This window comes from Phyllostomus hastatus, unplaced genomic scaffold, assembly GCF_019186645.2.
Source record: "Phyllostomus hastatus isolate PE091 unplaced genomic scaffold, TTU_PhHast_1.1 phas_contig_196, whole genome shotgun sequence".
Lineage (NCBI taxonomy): Eukaryota > Metazoa > Chordata > Mammalia > Chiroptera > Phyllostomidae > Phyllostomus > Phyllostomus hastatus.
The window spans coordinates 3,303,214-3,319,057 of NW_025333709.1; the positions used below are offsets into that span (position 1 = coordinate 3,303,214).

At 57.3% G+C, this 15,844-nt stretch overlaps 1 protein-coding gene across 6 annotated transcripts in view; it reads right to left on the minus strand.

The window, feature by feature from the left end:
* Positions 1–15,844, minus strand: part of STK32B (serine/threonine kinase 32B) — a 124,195-nt gene that overhangs the window by 67,686 nt on the left and 40,665 nt on the right. For all 6 annotated transcript variants that reach the window (XM_045834360.1, XM_045834358.1, XM_045834359.1 and 3 more), the window contains one exon: positions 7,657–7,808. In XM_045834360.1, the coding sequence (XP_045690316.1) occupies positions 7,657–7,775 (119 nt within the window). In that variant the 5' untranslated portion in view covers positions 7,776–7,808. The remainder of the gene's footprint in view (positions 1–7,656; positions 7,809–15,844) is intronic.

Genomic DNA, 15,844 nt, shown 5'->3' on the forward strand with positions numbered 1-15,844 from the left:
CCCAGGTGTCAGAATGCAGGCTGATGCACCTCACCATCCACGCACACGCCCCACCCTGGCCCCTGGAGAACAGCAAACCTACGTCACTTAAAAACAAAACTGGCAAACCTGGCATTTTAAAAGCAGAAGCTGAAGTTACCAGTGACATTAACAAATCCTGGAATAGGAAAGGACAAAAGAAGGACCCTGGACGAGACGGCATCACCTTCTGTCCCCTTTCACGAAGGCGTTACCATGGTGATGCAGACCGATGGAGTCATGACTAACTGGAATCAGAGAAACCGCACCAGCGTTTCCCGTCTCTGTGCTGGGGGTGGACCGGGGCATCACCTGGCCCTCAGGGCATGGCAGAATACAGATTCGTGATCTCTGTGTATTTTCACTTTACCCAGAACCCCAAGGACGGTGACGAGACGTGAGCCAGAGCTCCGAGGACCGGAGTCCAGCGTGGGCGTAGGGTCTGGCCCCGGTCACCTGTGAGCTCTGTAAACACGGGGCGGGACGGTCCCCTCCTTCACTGTGCCAACGACTCCCACCGTGGCTGGCATATCGTAAGCCCTTCACAAAGGCTGAATGAACTAGCTCCTTGAACGTCAGATGCTGGGGATACGGGCGTGAGTGGGGGGTGGTCCCATCCCCCGAGCAGCTCGCTGCTAGTGGAGGAAGCAGACAGACAGATGGACAGAGGTGACGAGCCGCCCTGTGGGATAACGGGGTCCAGCAGAAAGGCCTGCGTGTGGGTGGGTGGGGGGGTGCGGGAGGCAGTCCCAAGGACGCCGGACAGAGGGGGCGATGCCCGGTCAAGACAGCGCCCGGCACCACGTACGAGCCCCCTAACTATGCAGGTATTGGGTGGACACTGGCGGGAAGGTGAGCCGTGAGCCGAGGGGAGCCGGCGTGCGGGCGGAAGGAGCGGCGGGTGCCAAGGCCGGGGAGATGCACGCAGCGAGGCGGGTCACAGGCACGGCGCACGCATCGGGTAGCACGGCGGGGGCAGAGACGCACCACCACGGTGGGCAGCAGGGGCGGGGTCGGGAGGAGGGAGGCTGACTCCGCGGGCTTCGGGGCCCCCGCAGGGTCCCACGCAGCAGAGGGGCGGGCTCCGGCTCGCAGTGTGGCGGGGTTCGCCCTGTGCTGCAGACTGAATGTGTGTGTCCTGCAAAAATCCCCGTGTTGGAGCCCCAGGTCCCCATGTGAGGGGGGCTGTTGGGAGGTGATCGGGCCGTGAGGGTGGGGCCCCCCGCAGGAGGTGAGTGCCCTTTTCAGGGGAGACCAGAGAGCTCCTCTCTCTCTGCCCCGGGAGTTCACACAAGGAGGAGACGGCCTCACCCACACCAGGAGGAGAGTCCGCTCCAGAATCCGACTTGTATTAATCACCTGCCGGCTCTGCACGTCCTTACGTGGCGGGTGAGGGACCGCAGCCTTGGGAACGCTGCCACGGCACCTTCTCGCTCCCATTTTTGCTGACGGGCTGACCGCTGGCCCCCTGACCTCAGACACCCGGCCCTCAGATCCGTGACACATGGGGGTGCACTGTCTGAGCGCCCTGTCCATGGCTCTGTCCTGTGGGCCCTGACCTGATGGAGGCACCCTCTGCCCTCTGCGGGGTGCCCGGGTGACGGATGGCTGCCGAGCATGGACCCAGCTGGAAGGCTATAGCGATAGTCAAGGCCAAGGATGATTCTTTTTATGGAAATGAGGCTGCTCAGCACCTGCTGATTGTCTGTCAGGGACTTCTGTCCTTTACCCAGGATTCCCGGGGGCTTCTGGTGTCTGTCCTCCCCCCGACCCCTCCCACCTGCCCCCAGCTTCGGCCCACTCCGCGGCACCTTTACACACTGTGTAGTTTTATTTTAATCAAAGGCCTCAGTGCCTTAAACAAATAGTAGCCACTGATGTAAGTGGTTCTGTCTGGGCCTAGATTGACACATTGACTCCATCCATTGGGACTCGGGGAAAGTTCTAGAAACATGTGCTTGCTGTGCCAACTGTTTAAACTGATTCCAGGCGTCTGTTCTCGTCCGGCTCTGCCAGGTAGCCACGCCCACAGTGATGCCAGCAGTCGGTTGGGGGGGGTGAGCCCTTGCCCAGTTTTTTTTTTTAAGATTTTATTTATTTATTTTTAGAGAGGGAAGGGAGGAAGAAAGAGAGAGAGAGAGAAACATCAATGTGTGGTTGCTGGGGGTCATGGCCTGCAACCCAGGCATGTGCCCTGACTGGGAATCGAACCTGCGACACTTTGGTTCACAGCCCGCACTCAATCCACTGAGCTACGCCAGCCAGGGCTGCCCAGTTTTAAACAGAACATCTGAATAGCTAGTCAGGTAACTATACCCAGTCAGAGAAGTGGGAACGGATTTTGAAAACACAGTCTGAAAACTCCTATGGACTACCGACCCACTACCGTTTAACCAGGGTAAAACTCCGGCACTAAAAACTCAAGACCCTTCTCCCGAAGCCAGCCTGTCCGCATGTCCACCGCTGGAAGGGAATGAGACTGCAATTCGTCCAGCTGAAGGCCGGTCTGAAGGACCAGGGCCCATGACGGCAGCCCCAGGGAGGTGCCGGATGCGGCGGTCAGCCCAGACCTGCAACCGTGCGGGCACCTGCTCCCTACTGCCCCATGTGGTTGGTCCTCATAGCACCGCTGTGGCGGAGCGGCCCCTCCATTAACCTCCACAACTGCCTAGAGACCCTGCCTTCAGGTGCAGTCACGGCGGGAGGGCTTCAACACTGGGATGGGGTGCAGGGACCCCGTTCAGTGTCCTGCAGCCTCGCTCGCCCGCAGGACGCAGAGCCGGACTGGAGGAGTGGGGGCCGCCCTCAGAGCCGGAGTGCTGCGAGGCCCCCTCGCCGCCCCCCTCTAGGGCGCTCACGCACGCGCTCCCCGCACAGGCCGGAGTCTTTCCCTCCCTTCCTCCCTGTCACAGGCCCAAGAGTGCAAAGAAGCTTTGCTCCGGAACAGGTGAAAATACGGCTCTCGACAAGCCAACTTGGACCACCCCAGGCTTGGGGGCGGCCATCACTCCCTCTTTAGAGACAAAGTGGTCAGGAAACCAACCCGTGCCCGGCCTTCGCCCGGCCCCCACCTGGCCCCCCACGGAGCCCGTCAGCAAAAAAAACGGCAGCGAGAAGGTGCTGAGCCAGCGTTCCCAAGGCTGCGGTCCATCACCCGCCACGCAAGGACATGCGGAGCTGGCAGGCGATTAATACAAGGCGGTGGTGTCCTTAGAGCCCGACAAGCAATTTCTCACTGTGCTCCCATCCTGCGGGGCGGGGGGCGGGAGAGAGGCAGCCAACAGGAGCCCAGCCTGAAGGGCTCCATGCAGGGGTGGGGGCAGGCCATGAAGCCACACAGCCTGGGTTCCAGTTCCATCTCCTCCACTGACTAGCGGTGTGACTCGGTTGCCCCATCTGTAAAATGGGGACGATCACAGTAGGATGGTAACAGGAAAGCAAAGAGGCTGTTAGGGGACTGAGAAGTTCAAGGTGACGCCGATCAAAGACAAACAAGTGTCAGGGGTCACTTCCCTACAAGCACCGGAGGTCTTGGGCCCCAGGGGCGGTCTGAGTGTGGTCACAGCACAGCTGGCTCAGGCAGGCCATGCAGCTGCTCCGGGCCCTGCTTTGCCCCTGAGCGAGGGAGCCCGGGGCCCCCACCCCGCAGGGCGGCCAGGAAGCCTGCAGAGCAGGACGGCGCACATGGGGGGCAGGTGCGGATCCCGTGGCCAGCGAGGCCTCCGCCCGTTTCTAGAAACACTCCCAGTCTCCCTCTGGAGTTCCCCTCCCTCGTTCTCTGTCCCTGGGACTCAGGTGGGACCAACCTTCCGCCCTTCCCCCACTGCCCCTGGGTGGGCACGTGACCCGAGCCAAGTCCGACCCCTTCGGCCTCTGCTGGGGCAGCCCGACCCCGAGGAGACGCTGGGGCGGCCAGCGGTCAGCACGCGGCTCGGCCCTGAAACAGACTCACGGACGACAGCTGGGCCCAGAGACCAAGTCGGCCGGAACTCCCTCTCTAGTCACGAAGCCCGGACACTCCCCTCTGTGCTGAAGCACGTTGAAGTTTTTGTCCCCTGCACCTGCACGATCCTGATAACACGCCCTGTGCGGAGCACTCGCTGCAGCCCGTGGATCGAGGACTCACTGCCACCCGTCCCTGGAAGGGGCACTGTCCCCTATCATCCATCTGTCATCCATCTACCGTCCACCCATTACAACACATATGCAAATAAACACGTATCCCAAATCAAGCAGCAGGTGCCCGCCCTCCTTGCTGGCCACGGAAACTTCACTCCATCTGGGGCCAACATTGCAGAGGGTCTCACTCACTCACCCAGCACTTTCACGGCATGAAGGCACGTCTGTCATTCATCGGCTGGCGTCTTGGAGACCATGAAGGAAACACCCGACACCGCTGCCTACGGAGGGACCGCTGAGACACAGTCCCCTCCTTCAGCACCCGTCTCAGCCCAGACGCGCATCCGGCCCCCTCGCCCACTCTCAGGGGCCTCCCCCCGAAAGTGCAGGCTCACAGATCTCCACCTCAGCATTCCTTACACTGGCAAGATCGTTAGAAACAGCCCGACATAACCTCTGTGACGGGACTGCAGTTCGCTTTCTCACGGAACTCCTCCAAGTAGAACGTTCCGTAGCCATGAAAAAGGATTTACCAAAAGTTTACAACAATGGTTCCAAGAGTTCCAGCCAAGGTGGAGGTATGGGTAGAAACCCTTCGCTTCCTCGCACAACCAAAAGGAAGATGGCAACCACTCTAAAAGCAATAAACAACCAAAAGTGCCAGAAAATTAAACTGCGTGGAACTCCAACAACCAAGGAGTTAAAGAAACAGTCACCAGACCGACAGCACCACAACACAGCAAGGAGGGTTGCCCCGCTTGGGTGAACACATAAGGCCCCGCCCCCTCAAAACATAACAGGGGAACCAAGACACAGAAATATGGCCCAAAAGAAAGAACAGATCAAAAGACTTTAGAAAAAGAGCTAAGCAACAAAGAGACAGCCAACCTATCAGATGCAGAGTTCGAAACACTGGTGATCAGGATGCTCACAGAAATGGTTGAGTGTGGTCACAGAATGAAGGAACCCAAAGTGAAATAAAGCAAAATACACAGGGAAATAACAATAAAGGGAAGGGAACTGGGACTCAAATCAATGATTCGGAACAAAAGAAAGAAATAAACATCCAACCGGAACAGAATGAAGAAACAAGAATTCAAAAAAATGAGAAGAGGTTTAGGAAACTCTGGGGTAACTTTAAACGTCCCAACATCCGAATCATAGGGGCACCAGAAGGAGAAGAGTAGGAGCAAGAAAATGAAAACTTATTTGAAAACATAATGAAGGAGAACTTCGCCAATCTGGTGAAGGAAATAGGCTTCCAGGAAGTCCAGGAAGCCCAGAGAGGCCCAAAGAAATTGGACCCAAAGAAGAACACACCAGGGCACACCATCAAGTTACCCGAGATTAAAGATAAAGAGAGAATCTTAAAAGCAGCAAGAGAAAAGGAGACAGGTGCCTACAAAGGAGTTCCCATTGGACTGTCAGCTGATTTGTCAAAAGAGACCTTACAGGCCAGAAGGGGTTGGAAAGAAGTATTCAAAGTTATGAAAGGCAAGGACCTACATCCCAGATTACTCTATCCAACAAAGCTATCATTTAGAACGGAAGGGCAGATGGAGTGCTTCCCAGATAAGGTCAAGTTAAAGGAGTTCATCATTGCCAAGCCTGCATTATATGAAATGTTAAAAGGACTTATCTAAGAAATAGAAAAAGATAAAAAATTATGAATAGTAAAATGACAACAAACTCACAACTATCAACAACTGAACCTAAAAAAAACACACACAAAAAACTAAGCAAACAAGTAGAACAGGAACAGACTCACAGAAATGGAGATCACAGGGAGGGTTTTCAGTGTGGACGGGCAGGGGAGAATGGTGGGGGAAAGGTACAGGGAATAAGAAGCATAATTGGTAGGCATGAAAAAGAAAGGGAGAGGTTAAGAATAGTATAGGAAACAGAAGTCAAAGAACTTATATGTTCAACCCAGGGACATGAACTAAGTGGGGGGCGGGGGGGGAGGCTGGGGTTTGTGGAGTGTAGGGCAGAGGGGGGAAAAAGGGGGGGGAAATTGGGAAAACTATAATAATAGAATCAATGAAATATACTTTTAAAAAAAGTTTGCAACAATGAGATAACACTCCTACCAAGCCATTAGTTTGAAAAAGCAGGGTATAAAATGTTCCGTGTGTTTTTATGTCGACACCGCAGTAATCCAGGGGTGGGAGGGTTCTGGGTCACTGTCCCCTTCTTAGGTGTTTCATTTTCTGAATTTTATAATGAAAGGATGTTGTCTCCCTGGTTAGAAGTTACTTTAAAAAGCCCCCCTGTACAGCAGTGAAATCAGGAAGGGGTTTATTTCCCTCAAACAGCCGCAGTGCTTGGGTTTCTGCCAGGGACATGATGAACTTGCCCTTCCTCCCCAGACTCTACTAACACACGGATGGGTTTCCCCATGGGAACGCCGGAGGCTGTGGCATCTGCCAGGCACCCGTGGGTCTCCCCAGGCGGGACGACCCGTGTCCCTCCTCGTCCTCACCCGCTGTTCAGGATGCTTCTACGGAGAGCAGTCGCAACAACCGGTGACATCAGGAAAACGGGCCAGACTAGACTTTCCCATCGGGTCCCCTCAGATGCTGATTAAGATCAATCAGTGACCAGTCCACGGAGGCCAGAAGGAAACAGAACTTGTTTCCTAGAATAGTCTGACCTGTCCCTGCAACAAAACCCAGCTCAGGAGACACTCCGTCAGAGCCTCCAGCGCGTCTGAGGCGGCGTTAGACTCCCAGAAACAAAGATCCAAGGAGCAGCCCTGGTTCTGGAAGGCTCCTGGCCTGCGTCCCCTGTAAGCTGCACGGAAGGCACACGCGGGGTTTGGTTAGTGGAGGCTGGGGAGCCGGGGCAGGCGGGAGTTCCGGGAAGAGGAACTCCCGACCGCGGGACCTCTGTCCCGTGCAAAGGCCCCGGGGCCGAGAACCACCCGCAGCGTGGCGTTTCTGGGGTGCAGATTTAAAGCAGAGATGGTAACTAGGGATGGGATGGAGAGAAGGTTCCAACCATGGGTCCCGCAGGCCGTGTGGGCTGGATTCAGCCCTGGGAGTTTAGGGTGCCCACACTGGGCAGCCACCCCGAGTCCTCCTTACCATCGGCACGACGGGCGTGATTCTCTAACAAGCCCCGCACAGAAGCCCGCACCTGGCATTGTCCTGCCGCACTCCACGTGTTCTTGGACGGACAAATCCTCCTCGAGACTCACCTTCAACTCTAACCCGTCAGGGTCAGAAAACGGAATTACAATTTAAATGGAGCCCATGTTTAAAGATTTCATCCGAAAATGTAGTTTAAAAACTAGTCATCAGAAAACATACTCTGCAAAGTATCCACAAGAATGTTTGAAACCGGAAAAGCCCGCTCCTGTCTCTTCGCAGCCCAGAGGTCTCCTCCCCACAGAGCTGCGCAGCCGTGGGGGTCGTCCGGGGCGGGGCTTCGCAGGCTGGGGGCGGGGTTTCGCAGGCTGGGGGCGGGGTTCACGGACTGGGGGCGGGGTTTCGCAGGCTGCCGGGGCGGGGCACTCACCACAGGTTGACCAGGAAGGGGTGCTCCAGCCCCTGCATGATCTGCAGTTCCCGGAACACGTTGCGCACCTCATCCCTCTCGATGCATTTCTGCTTGTTCATGTACTTCATCGCGTACATCTTCTTCGTGTCTCGCTTCTGCACGATGCATACCTGAGTGACAGCAACGGGGAGAATGTTCAGGCCAACGTTAGAAAAGAAAAACAGATCAGCCCTCCCTGCATCTCTGCGTCGGGGTTCAAGTCTCTGTTCTGAAACCTGCCGGCGGAGCAGCTCTGGCCACGCCCCCAGCTCCCCGCACCTGTGACGTGGAGAGGTGGCGTCAGATTTGCCTGCTTATCAGATATTTACCCCTGATCTCGGCCAGTACGGGTGCTGGAGAAGGAGCCAGCCCTGCCCCCAGGCCAGGGAGCCCACTCCACCATCCGTGAAACAGGCCGGCAGGGCCGGAGGGTTAATTGAGGCCGAAAGAGCAAAACCTGACCCGTGCTGGGAGTCCGGCCACTACACCCCAGGCCCCTTGGCCGTCCAGCGGGGTAAGTCCGGGGCCCCCAGAGTCGGAGTGTGCCCACGGGGTAACTGGCTTGGTGGCACCCCCTGCACAGGCAGCCTTCCGGCTCGTCTGCACACCTGACCCACTGCACACCTATCTCCATGTGCCCACCCCTCCTGCGCCCCGCACTCCAGTCCTTGCCCTGGAGCCGCTCCTGCGAAAGCCCAAATGCGGCAAGATGGGAGCCAAGGAGAAGTCAGAGGGCGGTGACAGCGGTGACGGTGACTCTGTGGACTGAGTGCTTTCCTCAAGCCAGACGCTGAGCACACGGTCTCCTTCCTCCGCTCACTCAATCCCCGAGAGAGATCCTTAGGAATAAAGCATCCTCTTCCCTCCAGGACGAGGAGGCGGCAGCCCCAAGGGGGCCCATGAACTTGCCCAGAGTTCCACAAGCTGTTGAGGAGCGGGGCAGAGACTCAAGCCCAGCACGGTCTGACTTTTGAGTGGCTCCCTCACTGGGGGCAGCCGGGGGCCAGGCAGGAGGACGCATGGCCAGAGGCGTCCCTCTGGAGGAATTCGTGCCTCCCTCTCGTCTCAGGGCTCAAACCCCAGCTCTGCCTCCCCAGCCCCCACTTCCCACCAGCGACGCTTCCTCCCGCGCCTGCAAGATGCCCTGGCTCCGAGTCCCTGATTCTTGTAGGTGATGATGAGGCCTGGGTGGCTCTCACCTCCCGGGGAGGGGCCGGAGGAGGGTGGCCCCACCGCAGCTCAGAGATGGGAAGGAACTGGAAGAGTCCCTTCAAACCTGAGTAAGAACTCCAGCTTTCGAAGTAGTACTAATGATATCTGAAGAGAGCTTCACAGTCTGACTTCCGTCCAAGCCTAGAAAGGGCAGTGGGTGCAGGACGTGGGACAGAGCTCAGCAGTCTGGATTCACAAGTCAAGTGAGAGAAGCCAGCAGCTGGAGAACTGGAGTGTCATTTATACGGGTCCCCCAGGTCTGCAGGGCCTCCAGCAGCGGTGGGGGGGCGGGCTCCCTGCCTCGGGTTCACTGTGCGGGAGGAGGGGCTTCTCTTCCTCCCAGATCGATCCCACGGCAACCCCGTGATGGAGGGATCTGCGGACCGTGCAGCATTTCAGTCTTGTGGGCTCGAGAGGACGGTGGTTCTTCTAGGGGGTCGCCAGCACTGCTCGCTCGCAGGCCCGGGAGACGCTCCACGTTACCACAGGAGAGCTGGGCCCCCAGGGGCACCCCCACGCCTCAGCCGGGCGGCCCAGAGCCTTTCCACCAGAAAGCACAGCTAATGAGGCGGAGAAGGGGTAATTTGGCCAAAGCCACCCGAGCTGCTAAAAGCAAGCACTCAATTAACATTCCTCATTAGTCTAATTCACTTAGGAACTGGTGTATCATTATTAATTACAACTTATGGGGACAAACGAATAAATGCTAGCTAGTGTGGATTTCGGGCAATCTGCCCCAAGAACAGCCTGTGGCATGCACACCACACGTCAGAGATGGGGCTGGGCCTTGCATCCACAGGGAGTTAAGGGCGCCAAGAACCCTTATCCCCGGCACCTGGGGGTCTCCGGCTGGACTTCGTGCTCAGCCCGAGTGTTCGTGATGTCCATCACACCCAGGGCTCCGGGAGGAGCCGGGATTCTGCATTTTCCAAAGCTCCCTGCAGGGTCTGATGGGCAGGCCAGTTGAGGATCTCTTTGCTAGAACCTTCAGGACAGCCTCTGGCTGGCTGCAGCCTCAGTGACCTCAGTGGTCGGGGTTCGAACCCCTACTGTACAGCTCAGGCACACCGGCTCTGAGGACCCCGGCATCAGAGAGGCCAGAGTTGAGCTGGGCCCCAGACCAAGGTGGGTGCAAGGCCAGCAGCGCACCTCCAGGGCCCTCCCAGCCTGCGCCACACCCCCTTACCTGACTCAGCCGACTCACCCCAGCCCTGGCTGGAGCGCACCTCACTAACACTGTTGAATGAATAAACAGCTGGAGTGTGATGTCCAAGGGCACTAGCTTGTTCGCAGGGGTAAAATTCTGGGAAACAACCGATTTGGGGGAGCGGGGTGAGGATTAAACACAGTCACTAAGGAGAGGGGTCACGCTGGGTCCCGTGTTCCAACACCCTCAGCTGACAGGAGCGCTGTCTCTGCAGACAGTGCCTGTGAAAGGCCGGAGCACACGCGCCCTGCTCCCTCTGAAGCAGGACGACACTTCTCCTCAAGGAGGCAACACAATCCAGGAACTACCTGCAGCCACAGGCGACCGTGCTTATGCCAGTCTGCCAGAGGCTTCTAGGAAAGGTCGTGCTTTCTGGACAGGAGGGGACAGCTACAAATGGTCCACGTCTCTATCCTCTACCACTTGTCTTTCCTTCCTTGAACACGCACGTGATGTCTGGCGCTGCAGCAGCCCCTTATGACCATGAGGCCAAGAGCATCTCAGAGATGCAGAACCTGTTACCATGGAGCCACCTACCTTCCCACTTCTTTTTAGGTGAGAAAAGGAACCCCCTCTTTGTTTAAGCCCCGGTAAGGTAGGTTTTGTGCTTCTTGCTTCTGAGCACATCTGATACGCAAAGTGCAGGGTGATTCTTCACAGCACAGAAAGCCCGTGTGGGCTCTGACCCACGGCGTCTCATTGGGGTGGGCAAAAGCCAGCTTCACGGAAACAGAGACCCAAAGGGTGGTCACCCGAGGGCAGGGGTGGGGTGGGTGGAAGAGGGAGGGGCATGCCGTCAATAACACTGGGATAAGTTAGCGCGGTGATGGGTCATTACTACAATTATCAGGGCGATGACACTGGCAGGTAGAAAAGTGTCGAATCACTACACTGTAGCGCACCTGAAACAGCCAATATCAGCTTGTACACCAACGATCTTGAAGGAAAAAATCTAATTAAGATAAAACAGTTGGCCTCAGAAAAACACTCACTTGGATGAGCAAGCATTTCTTGAATGACAGCAGGGGCCGGGAACCATGCCAGCCATGGTGAGGGTGTGACAGGCCCCTCTGAACTCACGGTTTAGTGGGATAAACAGATGACACTCGGAGGCGAAAACCCTCTCTGTGGGTCACCGGCCCTCCCTGGCCGGGCCCCAGCTCCGGTCCATTCCCACCTGTTACTCTCCTCCCTGCCCACTCACTCCCCGCCCCGCCCTGGCCTCTGCGCCACTCCCGTGACTGTCCCACTCTCCCCGTGTGCCCCTGGCCTTGGGCCCCCACCTGCTTAGGCTCCGCTCACAGACCGCTTACGGGGAGCACCGCTGAGCCCCCCGTGTGAAAGCGCCAACCCCTCCTCCGCCCCCTGCCCCCCGTTCCTCCGTCACCCTGAGCAGCTCCTGCCACGGCACACGCGTCTTGGCTCATTCGTTACCCCACTGTCCGTGTCCCCCGCTGGGCTGTAAACCCCATGATACTGGGTGCTTTTCTCGGAGTTCTTCACTGCCCTGCCAGCGGTGACAGGACAGCACCTGGCAGGGGGCAGGCGTCTCGCTGACGCCAGAAGCTGGCTGAGTGAGTGAACGGGTCGCTGCTCCCCAGGAGAGGGCGGTGAGCACGTGGGGCTCAGGGGCCGCAGGGGAGGGACCTGAACCTGCACACGGGGTTAGGGGAAGGCCTCGTGGGGGAGGCTGCATGTGGGAGCTGTTTCTCCGTGGTGCGGAGCTGACGCAGGTGCAGGGGAAGGGGAGCAGGGTGTTACGGAGAGGGGCCCAGCCCTGCAGGAAGCAGAGCGACGGGACACGCGTGAGCGTGTGGCATGCATCCGCAGTTTTCTCACCTGTAAAATGGGGATAGGAGTAGTACTGACCTCGACAGGTAGTTAGTGGGGCTGCACGGTAAGCACTCACTAAGTTATTTATTACGACTGTGGCTATGATGACCACTCATACACGTTCTGAAGGCCAGAGCAGAGAACATTATAGAGATGGGCAGAAGTGGCGGAAGAAGGACCTCAGGAACCAGCTCCCGATGGTCTGGGGTGACAGTTAATGTTAGACATCAGCGCGGCTGGGCCACGGTGCCCAGACGTGTGGTCGAACATGACTCTGGATGTGTCTGTAAAGGTGCCTTTGGATGAGATTGATTTCTGATGACTTTAAGTCAGTGGAGCAGATTGCCCTTCGCAGCGTGGGTGGGCCTCGCCCAAGCAGTTGATGGCCCTCGGAGAACGGAGACCAGCCGCCCCTGCCAGGAGGGAATTCTGCAGCGGGCAGCCGCAAGGCCTGAGCTGCAACACCAGCTCTTCCTGGTCGCTAGCCCAAGAGCCCATCCTCAGATTCGGGGCTTATGTGCACACATCCTGTTAGTTCTGCGGCTCTGGAGAACCCTGACGGACACATCTGGCAATGAGCCAGCCAGGATCGGAAGTCGGCACATGAACTCAACTTCGCATGGGCCCAGGGAGCCACCGAGGCATCCATGCTGGGCACCTGGCTTCCCCCCACTGTCCCCCAAAGTGCTCAAACTGCTAGGCGCTTGATTCTAAACTGTTCTCTGTCTGCACATAGAAGGGGCAGCACCACGGCGAACATCCCTCCAGGGCACGTCCAGCTACGCTCCGAGCCACGCCGACCTCTCCTGGCGCCACTGGGAACAGCACAGCCACCCCACTGACCCCTGGACCCCGAGCTCCAGCCTCGCCGGGCAAGGGTCCCTGCCATTCCCCTGAAGCAGTGCGGCAGGCATCGCGGAGGTCGTGGCAAAAGGAGAGGAGACAGAGGTGAGACAGGGGCAGGTGACAGATGGCCTGACAGGACATATTTAAGAGGGGGGTGTTGTGGGCCGAACTGCATTTCCCAAAACCCCGAAGTTGAAGCCCTAAACCGGGGGGGGGGGCACCCCAGAGCGTGACCGTATTTGAAGAGAGGGTCTCCGAAGAGCTAACTCAGTTAAAACAGGGTCATTCAAGTGGGCCCTAGTCCCACCTGTGTGACTGGTGTCCACGTAAAAACAGGGAACTGTGGAGACGCACTCGCAGAGTAAAGGCGGCGTGGGGACACAGGGAGGAGACGGCCGCCCACACCCCGGGACCGAGGCTCCCAAAGCAGCCGCTCCTTTGTACCCTTGGTGCCTGGCCTCCGGTGTCAGAGCGGGGACAGGGGTCCCACCGTGCCACACCCCCACCTCCGCCCTGTCCACTCCGCTGGGTTTCGTCACGGCGTCGTCGTCAACACACTCATACAGTTGGCTTTTGTCCTGAGGGCACTGGGGAGCTCCTTTTAAAAAGCCAACCCTGGGCACATAATTGGGAATGAATGCATAAAAGGAAAAACCACCAGCATGGAAGGTCTGAGGCTTGAGGAGGGGAGGGGCTCTCGCTGGGAGCAGGGTGGAGGCGGCTTTGCAGGCCCTTCCAAGAGCTGACCGTGGGCTTTACGATGCATTCATGCCACTGCTCACACGCACACACACACACACACGGGTCCCTTCTGGAGCCACAGCGAGGCCACAGTGCCGGAAACACCGAAGGGGCCCCCTTGGGGACAGGGCCCAGGCCAGCCCCGGTGCTTCTGCCGCCCTCGGGGCTGGGAACGCATCGCCAGGGCGAGGCGGGGTCGGCACCACGCTGCCCGTGAGAGGGCCTGGGAAGGCCCGCCCGGCGGACACAGAGAGTCGCATCGTGGGAACGTGGCGGGAAACGCACGCGAGCCAAGAAGTCCGCCACACACCGGTCAGCACCGGGTCAGCGGCTGTGGCCGAGGCCGGAACGGCGTTCACGAGCGAGCCTGCGTTTCCCGTGATAGCTAGCTCTTAATGACGCGATCCCGGGAGCCAGCAAATCCCTCCAACGTACGCCTCGAGCCAAACACAACCTAATTAATATAAAATGAATAAATATCTCGTTGAAACCAAATGAATCCCATCCCTTTGTGAAAGCCGTCTGCGCGCACAATCGAGGCTCCCGAGGGTAAGCGTCGTGTTTCGGAACTCTAAAGGGACTCTTAGCCCTGGCTGGCGTAGCTCAGTGGATTGAGCGCGGGCTGTGAACCAAAGTGTCGCAGGTTCGATTCCCAGTCAGGGTACATGCCTGGGTCGCAGGCCATGGCCCCCAGCAACCGCACATTGATGTTTCTCTCTCTCTATCTCCCTCCCTTCCTTCTCTAAAAATAAATAAATAAAATCTTTAAAGGGACTCTTGCACAATGGCTCACTCTGCAGGCTCCGGGAGGCAGGCAGCTCTCCCAGAGCCCCCTGCCAGAGCCCCCTGCCCGGGCCGGAATTCCAGCTCAGCGCTGTAAGAGTCGCAGCGGAGGGTTTCTGACCATCGTGCTGTAGACTGACGGATTCACGCGTTTTCCTAGAAGACCAACCACATACAAGGTCTGTCCAGAAGGTATCCAGCCAGGTAATATGAAAAAGAGACATTTACTGAAGAAGATACAAGAAACATTGTTCATGGGACAATGACGCCTCAGTCCCCTTCCAAGAAGGCACTTCGGGACCTCACACAGTTCTCCCAGTCGCCATCCGCTGCCCCGCCGTATTTTCCTGAATCTCATCGATGGTCTGAAATCTCTTTCCTCTCAAAGATGATTTTAGTTTTGGGAAAAGCCAGAAGTCCTAAGGGCACCAGATCTGGGCTATAGGGGGGCTGAGTCACCTGGGCGATTTGATGTTTCACCAAAAAACTCCGCACGAGACGTGATGCGTAAGTAGGTATGTGCTGATGTGATGAAGCTGCCAATCACCAGTTGCCCACAGCTACAGCCTTCTGAACCATCTGAGTAGTTTCCACAGAGGAATGTTCAAGCTTAACATAAAATCTGATGCAGATTCATTGCCCTACTCACTCAGTCATTTTGAATGCGACAACCACACAGTACACATGCTCACTCAATGGCATCTACTGCCCCCACTGACTAGAGCAGTGAAGTCGTCATTGTTCTCACATGCACATCCCAGTCCCCTCTCCTTGGCTGCCGGGTGACATCCATGTCACTCAAAACCTTCTTGTCACATTAACAACGGCTGGGCTTTTTCCCGACAGACCTTGTATTCCGAGGCCCCGCTTGGGCGGACACGGTGCCCTTGCCCCATCCCTAACGCTGTGCCTGCCGCAGGGCCTTTGCATCTGCTGCCCCTTCTGTCTATGGTGGTCTCTCCCCCAGATCTTCACGTGGTCTGTGTCCCTGTTCACAGTTAAGTCTTGGCTTAAGCACTTCCTCCTCAAGGAGGCCTTCTCTGTTCCCTCTCCCCAGAGGAGAGCAGCAGTCCTGCTCCTTGGGCCACTGCACTCTCCTCGCCCACAGGGCGACCATCGCTGCTGAAACACCCTCTCTGTTTACTGTTTGTGTGTTTGTCTGTTCCCCTGCCGACCTGTCCCTGTCGGCTCCGTAGCCTCGCGGGCCTCGTCACACACAGCCCCCCAGAACGCCCGGCCGTAAACATTTCCCGTCCGACCCCAAGTCCCGCCGTGCGCTGCTTTGTGCCACCATCTCCGGAGGGCCCGGCAACTTGAAACATGACCAAGATTCCAAAAGACTATTATTTTTAAGGGAAAAAAAAAAACCCAAGTTAAATGTTTCTGAACATTCACACTGATAATCGCATATGTGAAGTCTAATCCCTGCTTAATTCCGAAGTGGCTGTGTTGCATCTGGGCCCTGAATTGGTGAGTCTGCTATTAATCAAATATTTTCTTCACACCATACACGCGCACGCAGATGTGAGAGTCTGGAAGGCGGAG